The sequence below is a fragment of the Filobasidium floriforme genome (genome assembly GCF_021052385.1).
Source record: "Filobasidium floriforme strain CBS 6241 chromosome Unknown HD553scaffold_25, whole genome shotgun sequence".
NCBI classification, from domain to species: Eukaryota; Fungi; Basidiomycota; class Tremellomycetes; order Filobasidiales; family Filobasidiaceae; genus Filobasidium; species Filobasidium floriforme.
In genome coordinates this window covers 285,749-302,480 of record NW_025763646.1, presented here as the reverse complement: position 1 = coordinate 302,480, position 16,732 = coordinate 285,749, and the positions used below count along the sequence as shown (strand labels likewise).

Genomic DNA, 16,732 nt, shown 5'->3' with positions numbered 1-16,732 from the left:
TCGCTGGAAGTCTATGGTTGAGGAGAGTATCCTCAACGAAGAAGAAGCCAAGTTGGCCAACTGGGTCGTTATGACCAATGAAAAGACGTTTTCATGGACGGATGCCGAGAGAGGCCAGTTCAAACCGGAGTATATACCTCCATACAAGATACCGACTATTGCGCATACGCCATGGAGGGACAGGGCGATTCCGATACCCCCTGCTGCTATCGACGTTATCATGGGAAAGATACAGGAGAAGATTGATTCCGGAACCTACGAGCCATCGCAAGGTTCCTATTTGAGCTCGATTATTGTGGTTGCCAAGAAGGATGGAGGGTACAGGTTTGTGCACAATATGCAAACATTGAACTCGATTACGGTACGGGACAATGCTACACCGCCGTTGCTGGAGAACTTCGCCGACGAATTCGCCGGACTATCCTGTGTGGGGCTGTTTGACCTTTACGATGGATATGGGCAGTACCCGCTCCATCCAGATAGCAGGGATTTGACGGCGTTCCAGACGCGTATGGGGCCGCTGAGACTGACGAGTTTGCCGCAAGGAGCGTCGAACTCTGTCGGAGTCTTTCAGCGGGCTGCCAACTTTATCACCGGTGACGAGAATCCACCGACGACTGTGGCTTATCTGGACGATTTTGGCGTGAAGGGACCCAGGACAAGATATGAAGATTCGAAAGGACAGCCAGAAATGATACAAGGAAACCCGAAGGTTCGGCGCTATGTGTATGAGTATCTGCAGAACTTGCATCGATTGCTGTGGAAGATGGGAAAGTACGGAGGGACTTTCTCGGGGAAGAAGGTACGACTATGTGATGCTGAACTCAACATAGTGGGGTTCTCGTGCTCGTACTTCGGGAGGAAACCCACGGATACGTCGGTCAAGAAGATCACCGATTGGCCTCCTTGTCGAAACGTGAAGGAGGTGAGGGGATTCTTAGGCACGGTAGGACCGGCCAGGAACTGGATCAAGAACTATGCTGTCATCGCTCGCCCGCTGGTGCGACTCACGGCCGGCAAGATAGCCGACAAGGACTTCGTCTGGAGCGACGAAGCCGATCAGGCATTCAAGGACATCAAGGCAGCCATAGCCAAGTGTGGGTGGATGCGACCGATCAACTACTCGTCTGATGGGGAGATATACCTGGCAGTGGATTCCAGCCATATAGCCGTAGGCTTCGAGATAGGACAAGACCATGAGGGAACCAAGAGACCCGCCAGGTTCGGTAGCATCACCTTTTCTGAACGGGAATCTCGATACTCGCAGGCGAAGCTAGAACTGTTCGGTGTATTCAAAGCGCTGAAGAAGTGTGCACAGTGGGTATACGGTCGAAGGATACGATTGGAGATAGACGCCAAATATCTCATAGAGATGATTGGTTCACCGGAATTACCTAACTCGGCAATGACGAGATGGTTGTGGTACATCCATAACTTCGACTTATACATCGTGCATGTGCCAGCGAACAAGCACATGGTGGTGGATGGACTGTCCCGCCGACGCCGAACGGAAGAGGATACGGATGAAGAGGATGTCGAAGCTTGGCTAGACGCCGCATGTGGACTTGCTCATGTCGAGCACGCGGAGCCGTTACCGACTCTGTGTAGCACGAATCTGATACAGGAGTACTATGATGACGAGTGGAAGCGATTGGGAGACTACCTGGAGACAGGGGAAATGGAAGAAGGGTTGAGCGCCAGTGCTGCGAACAAGTTGAGGGCTAAGGCCCGATCGTATTTCATACGGCACGGGAAAATCTACCGACGGATCAACAATGAAATGCCACGCGAGGTGTTGGGGACGCCAGCTAGACGGGAAGCCGTGCTGAAAGCAGCCCACGAAGAAGGAGGACATAAAGGATCACTCGCTCTCCGACATCGGGTTGGTCTCAGTTTCTTCTGGCCGGGTATGGCTAAAGACGCGGAAAACTTCGTGAAAGCCTGTGACCTCTGCCAACGCCGAGATCCGAGACGGTTTGAGGAGGAAAACCGGTCCACTTATCCCGCCGATCTGGGTAGAGTGTGGGGTATTGATTTGGTGACCCTACCGCCATCGGGAGGATACCGCTATATCGTTATAGCTCGGGAGGATGTATCGAAGTGGGTTGAAGCAAAGGCCATACGAAAGAAGGAAGCGTCGACAGTCGCCAAATTCATCATGGAGAAGATAGTTACCCGATACGGAAGCATATCGCGACTGAAGAGCGACCAAGGATCCGAATTCATGGGCGAAGTGCTGGTTGAGATGGCCAAGTTCAAGATCACCCACATACGGACTAGTCCTTATCACCCGCAAGCCAACGGGATGACTGAACGAGGGAATGGACCGTTCAAGGAAGCGTTGTACCGAGTTGCAAGGGATGTGAAGCAGCCCTGGCACAAGCTGATCGACTTCGCTTGTTGGGCCGAAAGGACTACCTATTCACGGACTACAGGGTACACGCCATATCGGTTGATGTTCGGACAAGATTGCGTATTACCATTCGACTTGGAGGAAGCCACGTTCTTAGTGAGAGGGTACGAGGACGGGTGCAGTAGCGGGGATCTACTGCATCATAGAATACGGCAGCTGCTGCGACGAGAGGAGGACATCGAGTTAGCGCGAGAGAGGCTAGCCATATCTCGGGAGATCTCTGTGAACGATCACAACTTACGACACGATCGAAGGATGAACGAACCTTATTCGCCGGGCGATTGGGTTCTGTTGCGAGATTCTGCAAGGGACGTCACATATCAAACCAAGGACGCAGATAGATGGTTCGGACCTTATGTTGTGGTGGAACAGACCAGAGGTAGAGCTTACCGGATCCGAGAGCTAGATGGAGCGCTGCGACAAGAATTGGTGGCGCATACGCGTTTACGCCCGTACTACCGACTCGACATTCTTCAAGGTTTACCGGAAGTGATTTTACCCGAAGACGGGGAAGTAGAAGATTCCACTGATGACGGAGAGGAGGAAGACCGAAATGAAGAAGAAGATATCGAGCGACAGTGGGGATGGATGCGAGACATGGACGAGCCAAGACCTACCGGACCTTGGGTGCCCACGGCTCGCGATACCATACGTATCTGATAGGGAGGCTAGGACGGGGAGCCTAGTCGGAAAGAGGGAAGGATACGAGGATAGAAAGGTAAAAGGTAGAAGAGAGAACGAGAGAAAGGAATGCGAGAAGAGAAAAACATTATATAGATATAAAAAGAAGGAAAAACGTACAAGGAATCACACTAGAGGGAGCTGGGTCATGTGGGATATGATGAGGATATCCCTAGGGGACAGCACCGACCTCCATCGCAAAAACTCGGCATACCGCGCATCGGTCTCCTCCTTGAGAACGGTACGGAACAGAGGGGTTCTGTTCAAACGAAAAAAAAAAAAAAATGGAAAGAGAGTCAGATACGGGATATCTAGTACGCGGAAGAAGACGAACCTTAGAAGCTCCGTGCCTTCAGACGATGGCCGCGGGAGAGAGTAGAGATGGTTCCTCCCATACTCCAGCATCCAACCCAACGACAGTTCGATCTCGGCCTCGGGAACCTTCGCCCACCCTGCCACGCTCGTCAAGAGTAGCGTGAAGGAGAAGAGCCACGCCTCTTTGCGCCAGGGATCCTGGCTCCTCGCAACCTGAAACAGGATGCGATCGAGGAGACTGTAGACGTCCCCCGGGAAACCCAAGACCGCGCCGGTACCAGGAAAGGGAATGTAGAATCCGAATATATCCCGGAGGATCGTTCGGACGGCGAGGAATAGTTCGAATAGAAAGCGCTGTGAAGAAAGTTAGATCGAGATGAATGGAAGGCCTAGGAAGGATAGCGAGAGGACCTACTTGTTTCCATTCCGGTAGAGGGAAGCAGCGGTTTCCCTCACGCCTCCTCACCCTCCATTCATCGATCATCAACGCCCAGGCATCCGCGTTGGTCCACACGGGAGCAGTGATATCCGGGCGGGCTTCGACATTGTGGAAGGAAGAGTTCATTGTGGCGGAACGTTTTACTATTCTAGGTTGGAGTACGAGTGAGAAGAAGATGGATTGAGATAGATAGCGAATACTGGATATCGAGAAGAGAGAAGACGTCAAGAAGAAGGGCAAGAAGCTTCTTAAGTATATGGGGAACGTATACTAAGAAGCATAGCTTCTTTGGGCAATTCGGTAAAACCACAAAAAGACAAAAAGAACAGAAAAAACGACGATCCGAGTAGCGAAGTGATACGACGATGACGGCGCTAGAACCCGCGCAGTGGATACGACGACAGAGTTTGTACGACGAAGGATCGGCAGACGACCGGGGAAGACGACAACGAAAGGACGTTTGTGCGTAAGCACGTAGAGATACTACGTGTACGGGAAGTTCGGAACAATACGGAGATTAGGAAGAAGCACCACAACCGTCGAGAAGCCTGCTGCAGCGAAAATCAGAAGAGAGAACGAGAAGGCTACGGGACGATATCATCGTCACATCGGACTACACGACTACAACCGCAGCCCATTCATCCCTCGCGACGGGCCTCCTTTTCGTAGGGAGGCGGGGGCTGAAGCGAAAAAGGATAGAGATCGGTTGGTTAAGTGTGTCGAAAGAAAAAGACGTAGGAGGGAGACATACGGGGGGAGAATCGTCGCGAACGACGATGGGAGAATCGTCGCGGACGACGATGGGGTTTTGAGCCGTTCCGGGCTCGTAGCGAGGTGGCGGGGCTGCAATACATATATCGGGGATCAGTATACCTATGCGAAATGTGGACCAGCTTCGTACTCACTCGAACCGCTAGGACGGGCTAAAACGAGGAACCGAGAAGGAGGATTAGACCCAGCCAAGAGAACGTACTCGAGTCGACTTACGCCGGTGAGACCCAGGACCCCGAGGAAGGTTCCTCGGAGAAGTGTTGGCTACGGAGAACAAGAATAGGAAGGTCAGCGAAGAAGAAGGATGAAGACTAGAGAGAGATACATACCTTTCTTGGCAGGGGAGGGGGTGTTCTTCTTAGGAGCCTTGGACATTTTGAAGTTTTAGGTATGAAGAAGAGAAGAGAGAGATATGAGGGAGGAAGGGGGGATAGACGGGAACGACAAAACGACTTAGACTATATACCTTTCGAAGAAGCTCGAAATCGGTGTACGCGACGTCACGGGACCCTTGAACTTGCTTCCGCTCGACGACAGCGACTATGGCGGAGTTGGAGTACTACTACAGTTGTGCCTACGATAAGGCATATCAAGGAGAGAAATCAGGCAGCGAATATCATCGATGATCTAAGTTCGAGCTTCTTAGGTGGATACGCGCTCTGCTTACCCAATCGGGAAATTCGAGGTGACGCACCCCGTTTCCCGATGACGTTATCTTCCGACGAAGAATCTAGCGAGCGACAACTTCCCATGGGTATACTAAAGGCAGGAGAACAGCGACGATCTACCCGACTGAAGTGTAGGGATTCCGAGGAACAAAGACGACGATTTGGAACAAAAAGAAACCTCCCGCGCGTAGGAATTTGCATCCGCGGTCGTACATGGACAAAAGCGCGACTACACCTCTGCCATCTGAAACACGTTCCTAAGCAAGGTGTTCACGTCGGTACCTAGTGGACACTGCTGTCGGGATGGGTATAAAGACTCACGGGATACGGTCGAAGACTGAAGAGCATACGACGGAAGACACATCCAGCATCAGGCAAAATGGACGAAGGTTTTATCAACGACGAGGTCGACTATAGCGTCGAAGACGACAGCTATACCGACGACCAACTCCCTACCAACTACGAGAGAGTTTCTGCTCAGGTACAGCAGGAAACCCCTTCTAGCTGGGGCGACGACATTCCAGATACCGTCAAGGCTATGCCTGCTCCTACTATCGTCACGGGTACACCTAGAGTCAGCGGGGCTGCTCAGAAGGAAACCCGGGCGGAACAAAGTACTACGAAGCCCAACGAGGCGGCGCGTGTTGCACGAACTCGGACCACTGAGGAAATCCTCAAGTGTGGACGTTGTGGTACCAACGCGCATGGACAGGGCCGAGGATGCCCTTGGTTGGAAGAAGTATTGAGGAGCGGCGCCCTCACTCGGGTCGGAACGGACGACAACTACGACCTGATCCGATTGGACCTTGCCGAACCTTTATCTTTGAACCGGTACATCTCCAATCATAAGGGGGCACCGATCAAGAGTACTAAGGAAGCATTCGAGTTGAGCTGCCGGAGCTACTCGATGAACTCGGTTAAGGCCATTCCGAAGTGGTACCGATTCGAAGGGCAGATTCCATCCTTGCTGGGAAGGATGAGGACTACGATTGACTCAAGGGCCGGGGTTCCCTTGAGGGTGAACGAGAATACGAGGATCGAGAGGGCTGCGCCGTTCTACGGAGGCGTCGGGCCTAGCTCGGTTCCCCGTCTGATGACTGGCAGAACTCCCGCTCGACCGCTCGCGGAGAGGATCACGCCTGCTGGTAGTGGACGCTGGAGAGACGATCGTCTTGATAGGCACGAACACCGACCTGTAACCGTTACTCAGGAGGTTATGCGAGGACCTACGCCGGTGTTCATTACCTCCAAGACCGATGACAACTTCATCCTTACCGATTCAACTGGGAAGGATTACTTGTTGAACCGTGGTTCGATTGCGGCGTGGACCCGTCAGGGACCGCTTTAGCGACTGAGGACATCGCAGGGAAGAAGAGAACGACTTGTGGTGACAGGAATCTATCGGCCCCGACGGTCGCCTACTTCCTACATCCGCGGTTCGCTCTCGACTACCTCGACCTCGCCGCTGTTGGTCACGGTGGATTACTAGACGGCAGCTGACGGTGGATTAGAAGGTTTCATCGGACGACGGGAGACGGGATACACGTGTATAGGTCGAGGCATACGGGCAGAGGAGAAGCGGAAGACGCACGGCCCGGAGTATAGACCGTTCCGGTACTTTACTCGGTCGCGCTGGCGTAAGCGTACGCTAGACACGTATAAAGGTCCCCACCTCGATATTCGATTCCCCTCTTTTCCATCGCCGTTTCACCGTTGTAGGAGAAGCAAGCAGTAGAGAGACCAGTAGTGGACGTTTATTCATAGCTTTTATCCCACATTCCACTTTCGGTATACACCTACCGTTCGACCTCGCTGATTCGCCGCTTCGCGTTTCACGTTTACTTCCCATCACCCGCTTAGACGACGGATCTATAGCTGGCTTCCGGACAAGGTTAAGTAGATCGGCGTCAGAGTACGGCCCTTGCTAGCTTGCCACCCCGAGAGGTTTCGAGTTTATACGACTTCGCCGTATCGCGTTTGATCGGAGATATCACCTTTTACCTTCGAACGTCACGTGACCTGAATCACGTGACGCTTACACGACTTTACCTACCACTCACCCCCCTATAGTCTACCGGGAACAGCACTTGCCTACCTGGACATCCCTTACCACTCCTAGGCTTAGCAACCCTACCTACCTACCTACCCTACCGCCAACTCAGACGAGTTGTTGTTTGACGTCGTCATCGACGTTTGATCCCGAAGACCGGGATTGACCCTACACCGCAAGATCTTGGAGACCACTAAAAGGGTCCCGCTGGGTCTTGCGCGCCTTCGGCTCCTTGACCGACCTCGCATCGATCAACTGTTCGATCTTGGTGGTAAGGTCGTCCTGGTCCTTACGTTGCCTGGCGAGTTCGTCCAGGAGACGACGGTTCTGTTCCCGAAGTAAATCCAATTCGGTTTCTTCGCTATCTTCCGTATGAGGGACGACCCTCTCTTCCGAATCGGCCGGTCGTCGGTCGACATCGTCCGGATCTTCGGAGTTTTCTTGCGAAGGTCGTATGTTCCCACGGGTTCCCGCCCTGGTGGCCGGACCCGTGCCTCTATTGTTGTTGTTCGTTGCCTGGCTTGACATCTTGAAAGGTGTGATAAAAGAAGCGCAGTTATGCTGTTACGGGCGTCCTCGAAAATCGTCTAAGGGGTTGCTTCCGCGTATTTACTTCCGTCGCGACTACGTGGCGAGTCACAGGTTTCTAGATGCAAGCGAAGTCGGATCACGTGACTACGATGTCTCACGGTCTTTCTCGAGTTCGTGTGAAGTCGCGACACTGTACTAACGATAGCGAGTTCGTCGGTGATAGTGTAACCTCTCCTAGTACGTCTCCGTAGTATAACTAAGGTATAGGCGTATGTCGAATGTAATAACTGCGCTTGAATCGTATAGAAGTACAACAGACTCGCACGACTTCTCTACGATTCGCGCTCCGTTATATGCTAACTACGTACTCGCGTTGCTCGCACCGAATCCGCTATTGTTTACCGAGTTCGCCCGACTTCGTGCTTGTCTTCTTTGTTCGAGAACAAAAGGCTGTCGTCCGTCGGTCACTCTTTCAGGCGAACAATAGACGGTCGAACACACGAAGTCGCGGTTTTCTTTTGTTGACTTCGTGCGGATCCGCTGGGTGTCGCCCGATCCGGGCCGATGACCTAGATGCGCGTCGATCCCATGCTGCCGTTCGGTCACGCCCTGTGACACTCGGACACCTCATCAATACCATGCAAAGCACGCAGCAGTCGTTAGTTACTCAGGTCACTCGTATAGAGCAAGAACTCGCGGCACTCACCCAGTCTAACGCGGCAAAGGAGGATGTGATTCGCAAGCAGAACGCAAAGATTAGCAGGATGGAAGAAGAGCTGGTTCAAGTTAACTCACGTTTGGCGGACTTGCAATCACTCGCAGAGAAGCGAGGACTCGATGCAGATGATCAGGATGAGGACGACCTGTCGAAGGAGGTCAGGAAGGTTGTCGCCCTTGCTATCGAGGTCGCATACGGTTGTTGTAAGGCCCGGGAGCGACCCCCGGCGAGGGTCCCCCTGGACAGGCTGACGGGACGCAGGAATGAGGCAAGGTACGGGTAGACATCTAAATGTAATAACGGATGTAGAGCTATTACAAGGGTACTAGTTCTACATTAACATAACAATACCGAAAAGTACCCCCGACGGGAGTCGCATACGGGAATCGCGTACGGCGCGTCCGACGCGTCACGTGACCGCTATAACAGGATCCCCCTCCTAGATGCGGACTCCGAACGCATCAAGCGTCGGCGTACTCCTGTCGACCGGGCTGCGGTAGATGGGGGTAGCGCTTGTGGAACGCCGTGACGACCTTGTTGTCGTGATCGAACTCGGCGGGGCTGACCCACTCGTTCGACTCGTCCCCGTACCCTTCGAATCGTACTAAGTACTGGGTCTTCTTCCCGGACCTCCCGGATTGCAACGCCTTTGAGTGTACGATCTCGGACACCACATACCCTAAGTCGCCGTTGTCGAGGACTTCGGGGGTAGGCGGTTCAACTACCTCTCTTCCTTCCAGTTCGTTGGCCCGATAGGGAATGAGCAGCGACACATGGAAGACGGGATGCACCCGGCGTAATTGTGCGGGGAGTTCCAGCCTCCTTGCCATCTTGCTTTGGCCGATGATCTCCGTGATTGGGAAAGGCCCCAGCGTCTTCATCGAGAGCTTCTGGCTGGGGCGCACCGATGTCAAGTTCTTGGTGGATAACATCACCAAGTCGCCTACGTTGTAACCCTCGTCAGGGACGGCGGTACGCTTCCGATTCGCGTACTTCGCCATGTCTTGTCGCGCCTGTTCCAGCGCCTCCTTCACCGACTTGTAAATCCCATCGAGTCGGTCTCGATACTCCCCCGCCGACTCTACCGCCTCCTTCCTAGTGCCGGGTACCGGTAGGGAGAAGCTGTGTTCCCTTCCCTTGGACGCCATGAATGGCGACATCCCGATGGCAGAGTGTTTTGCGTTGTTGTAAGCGAACTCCGCCATGGAGAGTAACTCCGCCCAGTCGTCTTGGAGAAAGTTGACGTACGACCGCAAGTATTGCTCCAAGGTGGAGTTACTTCGCTCGGTCTGACCGTCCGTCTCCGGGTGGAACGCCGTGGAGTAACTATTCTCCACGTTCGCCATGCGGCACAGATCTTTCCAGAAACGCGAGGTGAACAACGTACCTCGATCCGAAATGATCTGCTTCGGGAACCCATGCAAACACACCCACCGGTCGAGGAACAACCGCGCCAAGAACGAGGCGTCGTTGTCCTTCCGACAAGCGACGAAGTGCGCCCGCTTGCTGAATCGATCGACGATCACCAGGATCGAGTTGGACCCCATGGACTCGGGCAGATCCGTGATGTGATCCCAAGTGATCGATTCGTACGGTCCTGCCGGTACCGGTAGCGGCGCTAATTCGCCGACAGGTGTTACGGCGGAAGTCGCTAATGGGCGATTGGTCCTAAGTCGTAAGGCGTAGGGTGCTTAAGGTCGATCGCAGGTAGTCGGGAGAATGTCGCAAGTTCGCTTAGATGAAGCGGGTTCGGGTGCGGGATACGAATCCAGAGATGTATGGATAAGGAAGGTGATCACTCGGTGTGAGGTACCAGATTCGGTCTAAGGTAAAACGATGAAGCGTAGATACTTAGCGACGTCCTTGAGTTGTAACCTCTCCGCAACACGTCTTGAAGATGTTGTAACAAGTCAGATAGGCGTGTATTGAATGTGATATCGGAACTTGACCTCTAACTATTACAGAGCGTCCTCTATCGAATTCGGTCAAGTTCCTCTAGCTATTTATACGGAGACGAGTGCGTAGACGGGCTGGCGAACACTGAAAGACCCAAGAGAAAAGAATGGCGAGAGATGGCGAAACTGGAAGAACGAGATGGCGAACAGACGAATCCTGTCGAGAGCAGCCGGATTCGGTAGAGGAGGCGAGTTTGAGTTCTCATTTGTCCCTAGGTACGTCGAGTAAGGTTGTCGAGGTCCTGAGTAGAGTGTCGTGTACCTCGAGGTCCCTGTACCTGTTTGTGATATGTGTCGGGAAGGTTTGTTGTTTCGGTGAATGGTGAAGGCGAATGGTAGGGGCGACCGAATCTGCTCCGAGGGAATCGGATTCGCCTCGTCGAGCCGGACTTAGGTGTATGCTCATGTCCGTAGATCGAGCCTGTGTGTCGGTAGTCGACTCACGTGATGATCCCGTAACAACAGGCTCCATCCGGGGCCGCCGATTGCGCTGACATATGCTGCAGCTAGCGACGTACTCCCCGATCCACTTCGCCATCCCAGGCCAGTAGAAGTCCCTACTGGTCAGCTCCACGGTCTTGTCCCGCCCCCAATGGCCGGCGGCCTTCCCGTCATGTAGACGCTTCATCAGCTCTACTTTGATGTTCCCTGCGTTGGGGACATACACCAACCCGTTGTACAGGAGAACCCCAGTGGGGCTCAAGCTGTATCGCTCGTTCGCCAAGGTTCCCGCCTTGAGCTGCGCTACGAGCTCTTTCGCCACCGGGTCGTCCTGCGCCGCCGGTATCAGCGCTTTCACCATCCAGTCGCCCAGTGCGGGGATGGTGCCATTCAACCGCAAAGGCGGTCGCTCAACCGGGCTACACCCCTCAGAGGGTGCGTCTTCGACAGGCCGGAGCAGAGTCTCCGCTCGCTTCGGTTCTGTCTCCTCCATCAACTCTTCCCGCCGACTCAACGCGTCGGCCTTCCCGTTCTCCGTTCCCGGTTTGTACTCCAGGGTGTAGGAGATCTGGTTCAACAGCTGCGACCATCGCGCCTGCCGTTGAGACAATACCTTGTCCCTCTTGAAGTACTCCAAGTTCTTGTGATCCGTGAGGATCCGAACGGGGTACTTGTTGTCGAGATAATGTCGCCATATCCGACTGCAATAAACGATGGCCAACAGTTCCCTGTTGTGCACATCGTAGTTCCTCTCGGCGGGCGTCAGACTCTTCGACATGAACGCTACCGGGTGGAGCTTCCCATCGTCCCCTACCTGGGACATCACTGCGCCGATCGCTCCAGAGGAAGCGTCGGTCTCGAGCACCACTTGGCGCTCCTCGTTGTAGTGCGCCAATATAGGCGCCTGGGTGAAGGACTCCTTCAATTCTCGGAACGCAGCGTCAGCGGCTGCCGTCCAGGAGTACTTCACCCCTTTCTTTGTCAGGGCCGTCATTCCCTGAATCTTCTTGGAGTAGTTCTGAATGAACCTCCGATAGTAGTTTGCAAATCCTAAGAAGGACTGCAGTCCCCGAATGTTCTTCGGGGGGGCCCAGTCCAAAACGGACTTGACCTTAGAGGGGTTCATACTAACCCCCGTCGGGGCAATATCGTACCCCAAGAATTCGGTAGCCACCGTATCGAACTCACACTTCTCCACTTTCGCATACAGGCCATTTGCCTGCAGCCTCTTCATAACCTCCTTGACCTGACCATCGTGGGTCTCCTGGTCGGAGGAGTAAATAAGTATATCGTCGAGGTAAACGACGACGCACACATCCAAAAGGTCTTGGAAGACCTCGTTCATCCACCGCTGAAAGGTAGCGGGGGCGTTGGTCAAGCCGAACGGCATGACCAAACATTCGAACAGACCGAAACGTGTAGTAAACGCGGTCTTCCAAATGTCTTCTTCTTTTACGCGTAGCAGGTTGTACGCGCCTCGGAGGTCCATCTTCGTGTAGACCTTCGCGCCCTTCAACCTGTCTAGCGTCTCTGAGATGAGGGGTAGGGGCGTCCTATCCTTCACCGTAATGTCGTTAAGGCGACGGTAGTCGATGCACATACGCATCTCGCCGCCTTTCTTCGGTACAAACAGTACCGGGCTCGAGCAGGGCGACTTCGACGGCCTGATGAACCCCTTCTCCAGATTCTCCTTCAACCACTTCTTTAGCTCCTCACTCTCCCGCTGGGAGTGGTTATAGAGCTTCTGATACGTCGGCGACGTACCGGGTTTGAGTTCGATCGCATGGTCGATCGATCGCTTCGGGGGCAGTGTATCTGCCTTCGTCTTGGAGAACGCTCCAAGATGTTCATGATACTTCTCCGGTACCATGTCCCTCAGCTTCTCCATATACTCGGGAGGGTCCAGGTCATCCTGGAACGAGTCTGTAGGTTTGACGTCCCAATCCCACAGGTCCGGGCGCCTCGCCCGCTCGTCGTCCTCCCGGGTCATCTGCATTTGTGCGACGACCAAATCCTCCGTGATAGACCCCTTCATCTTCTTGAACGGGTCGATCCCTCGTGTCTCCACCTCTACTTCGTCCGGAGCATACACCGTCTCGGGCCTCTTGAGACATCCCGTGCTGATGCAGACATCCCCGAACGTCACCGCGTTGGAGTCCCATTGGATATGCGGATTGTGTCTCCGCAGCCAAGGGATACCTAGTACGACCGGGTACCCACTCAAATCGGTGAGGTGGAACTCGGTCAGCTCCAGGTGCACTCCCGTACGTACCAGCGTACGAGCCTTCTGGGTGATCCTTCCTCCCTGGATCTCCCGACCATCGATCACCGTTACTACCCGCGGCGTCTCGAGGTCCGTTACGTTGAATCCATGTAGCGACGCGAATGTCCGATCCATGAACATCCCGGTCGCTCCCGAATCCAACAACATGAGTGCTTGGACCGGCACTCCTTCCGGGTAGAACACTCCTACCAACGTCAGATGGCTATCTGGACCGTTGGGTACTCCGCTTGCACCCAACTGCAAGGGGATCCGGCTACCTCCCTGTGCTCCCCCATTCGGGGTCCTTCGATGATCCGTTATTCTGTAAGGGCCGGGAGCGACCCCCGGCGAGGGTCCCCCTGGACAGGCTGACGGGACGCAGGAATGAGGCAAGGTACGGGTAGACATCTAAATGTAATAACGGATGTAGAGCTATTACAAGGGTACTAGTTCTACATTAACATAACAATACCGAAAAGTACCCCCGACGGGAGTCGCATACGGGAATCGCGTACGGCGCGTCCGACGCGTCACGTGACCGCTATAACAGTTGTAACCCGTGCGTTGCCTATCCAGCCGAGGGTCAGGTTTGGCCGAAGCTCAAGACGGCCAGCGGGGCCGAAGACGGACATGATGCGATGAGATGGGATTATAATGAGACACTGTCGTCGGATGGGGACGAGCCGGAAACTGCCAAGCTACGCACCATACTCGAATTCAACCTTGGTTCGCTACCCATCACTGCCGACATGATCCGCGAAGACTTGCCGTGGTTCAACGATCACAAGGATCTCTATTCGTCCGCGATTACCGTTCGGTTCAGGGCCCTTTCCCAGGCGTGGAAACGCAAGCAGGCAATCGCTTGGCAGAAAGAAGGAAAGCGAGCCGAGTTAATGCAGGAGATTGAGGAGTTACAGAGCCGCAACTCACAGGCTCCTCCGGAGATGCAAAACACGCTCGAGCAGAAGAGAGCGTTCTTGGCGAATATGGAAAAGGGATTGAAGCCGGAGAGGCAGGCCAAGGGGGGAGTGCGATCGAAGCTTACAGTGGTAAGTCCCGTTGTTGAAGTGAGGTGCCACAATGCCGCCAGATTAAGCTCACCGACGCACATGGGTTCACCTCGCCAGATGGCAAATTTCATGACGACTAAACGACCGACCTTGCCGGATTATAGCGGAAGCGACTGGGCTTGTATGGATACCGTTTATTCCTTGATCCCGCCGGTCATGAGTAATCCGGAAGCTGTGGGGAGAAAGAAGTGGCATTGGCCCAGGAAAGATTCGGTTTATTCGCCTCAAGTGAGTAGCAGTCACCAATCGTGCTGAGCTGCAGGCCAATTCCAACTTACCTCGGCCTGTCCCGGTCCACTTCAGTTTCTCCAAGCCTTCTACGACATCTACGACAGCCCGAACACCACTGGATCGAAAATCACAGGTACCACCATCAGCCCATTGTCCGACGCAGAGGGAGGATGGACTCCTCCTGATGCCAAACCGTACTTGCCTTCTGACCACGAATTCCTCTGGCAAGGTGCGCAACGATGGATGTTCACCCCAACCTGGCTCGAGGAACACCCGGATGCGCCCATCGTTCCGTGCAATCGACCGACGGATCCCGAGGTTGTCCGCAACTCTGTCTGGTACAAGACCCACTCATGGGCGATCAGCAAACCAGGCGGAAAGAAAGGTGCTACCAAGAGAGGCCGCTCACAATCTACGGCCGCATCCGGTTCGACGAAGCGTGATCGGTCCTACAGCGCTGCTCCAGCTAATGACGGCGCGACGCACGACGGCGAGCAGGATGGATATGGGCATGTCGGCAAAAAGCGCAGAGTGATGGAAAACACCGGATTCAGTTTATCACAGGTCGATGAAGAAGACGAGGGACAAGGAGAAGAGGAAGAAGAGCACGCTTACTCTGAACACGAGATCGAGTTTCCTCGCAGCGCCGCCCCTCAACAGTTCATCCGGGATGAGATTCCCGGATTGACTGTCACTGCGCGGGCTAGCGGGTCTCGACAGGCTGGACAGACCTACTCGGGTTATCAGCCCAAGAGCGTTCCTCAAGCCGAAAGATCGCGTCAGCCTGGAGATCGCTTCCCTGTACCCCAACCCGAGACCGCCGGAGATTTCGAGACTATACCCGGATCGCAGTCCCAAGGGCAGGGCCTTTTCCTGGGAGGTCTGCCGACTGACCAACAACAAGACGAAACGATTGATTACGACGCCGCCGGCATCGACTTTGACGCCATCATGGCTAGCCTCGGCCCAATCAATGCCGACCTCGGAGCTACTCACGACAATCCCTCAGGCATGGCAAACGATGGGGATGAAACCATTCCTGGAATTCTCAACCCTGACACGATCGCGTTGTTCTAGAACTCCGAACATGACCAAGGCGAGTCGAATCAATTCTGTTTTCATGGTTCAGAGCTGATCAGTGCCTGCCGCTTTTGCAGAGCCGTACCATACGATCGACTCACGCCTCCCGTACACCTGGCTCAGCTATGTACATGACCTCCTGCATCCTCCTGCAGGCACGCCCCACAGCCCCCATTGTATTCAGCTTCGAATGGCGATAAAGCGCCCAAAACAATGTCAACACGTACCATGTCATCAAAATTCATCGTTCTCGTTCACGACGTCTTCGTCGTCGTTTCCGTCCGTATTCAACCAGAATTCTGGTTCCTCTCCGTCCTTCTCACACGAGGAAGATATCAAGCAGATCCCATCAGAGCGGGTGGTAAGCTGTGTCACGATGGTAGACGCCTTCATGTTCTCCAGGGGGACAAAGACAGCAGGTCGATACCTCTTGCGATAGATGCGTATACCGAGATCGATCGAGCTGATTGGACCATCATCGTCAGTGGCGATAGACTACGGCTCGTCAATGCAGCGAGACCTACCGATACTGCCAAGGGTAGTTGCCAGTCGCCTCCTCCAGAAATTCGACCAGAGCTAGGGTGAGCCGCAGGGGTGCGGGCAGATGATCGACCTTCAGTTTGAGGCTGAGAAATAACCTGATCCTGCACAGCTCCCGTGGACCGTCCTGATTTGCCGGATCAGGTGAGGCGAGGGCAAATTGTTACGGGATCATCACGTGAGTCGACTACCGACATACGGGCTCGATCTACGGACATCGGCATACACCTAAGTCCGGCTCGACGAGGCGAATCCGATTCCCTCGGAGCAGATTCGGTCGCCCCTACCATTCGCCTTACCATTCACCGTGTTAAGGGTGAGCCCTGCTATGCCCTTAGTCGCTCCTCTACGCGGGACTTGTACTAGGTTCTAAGCCTACGGATTGTATGACGGATGGAGAACTATCTAATACAATGGTATGGATAGGTCTCCATCGAAGTTCGCCGTCTATATACTCCGGTATGTTATTGTCGGAGCGACGCGACCAGCCATCCCGGCGGTCAGCCCCGTCGATCACGTCCGTCGATCGCGCCCGTAGAACATGCCCGAACCGTTCTCCCTGATAA

At 54.2% G+C, this 16,732-nt stretch overlaps 3 protein-coding genes across 3 annotated transcripts; 2 read left to right on the top strand and 1 right to left on the bottom strand.

The window, feature by feature from the left end:
- Window positions 1–3,220: 3,220 nt before the first annotated feature.
- Window positions 3,221–3,974, bottom strand: HD553DRAFT_345660 (uncharacterized protein; the record flags this gene model as incomplete). Its single annotated transcript, XM_046183108.1, has 3 exons — window positions 3,221–3,353; window positions 3,429–3,763; window positions 3,825–3,974. The coding sequence occupies 3 exons, from the start codon at window positions 3,972–3,974 to the stop codon at window positions 3,221–3,223; spliced, it is 618 nt and encodes a 205-aa protein (XP_046033358.1).
- Window positions 3,975–5,666: 1,692 nt separating this feature from the next.
- HD553DRAFT_326558 (uncharacterized protein) lies at window positions 5,667–6,787 on the top strand (the record flags this gene model as incomplete). Its single annotated transcript, XM_046181715.1, has 2 exons — window positions 5,667–6,597; window positions 6,624–6,787. 2 exons carry the CDS (start codon window positions 5,667–5,669, stop codon window positions 6,785–6,787), a joined length of 1,095 nt encoding a protein of 364 aa, XP_046033357.1.
- A 7,096-nt stretch (window positions 6,788–13,883) lies between these two features.
- Window positions 13,884–15,623, top strand: HD553DRAFT_345655 (uncharacterized protein; the record flags this gene model as incomplete). Its single annotated transcript, XM_046183107.1, has 3 exons — window positions 13,884–14,294; window positions 14,373–14,543; window positions 14,619–15,623. The coding sequence occupies 3 exons, from the start codon at window positions 13,884–13,886 to the stop codon at window positions 15,621–15,623; spliced, it is 1,587 nt and encodes a 528-aa protein (XP_046033356.1).
- Between the last annotated feature and the right edge of the window lie 1,109 nt (window positions 15,624–16,732).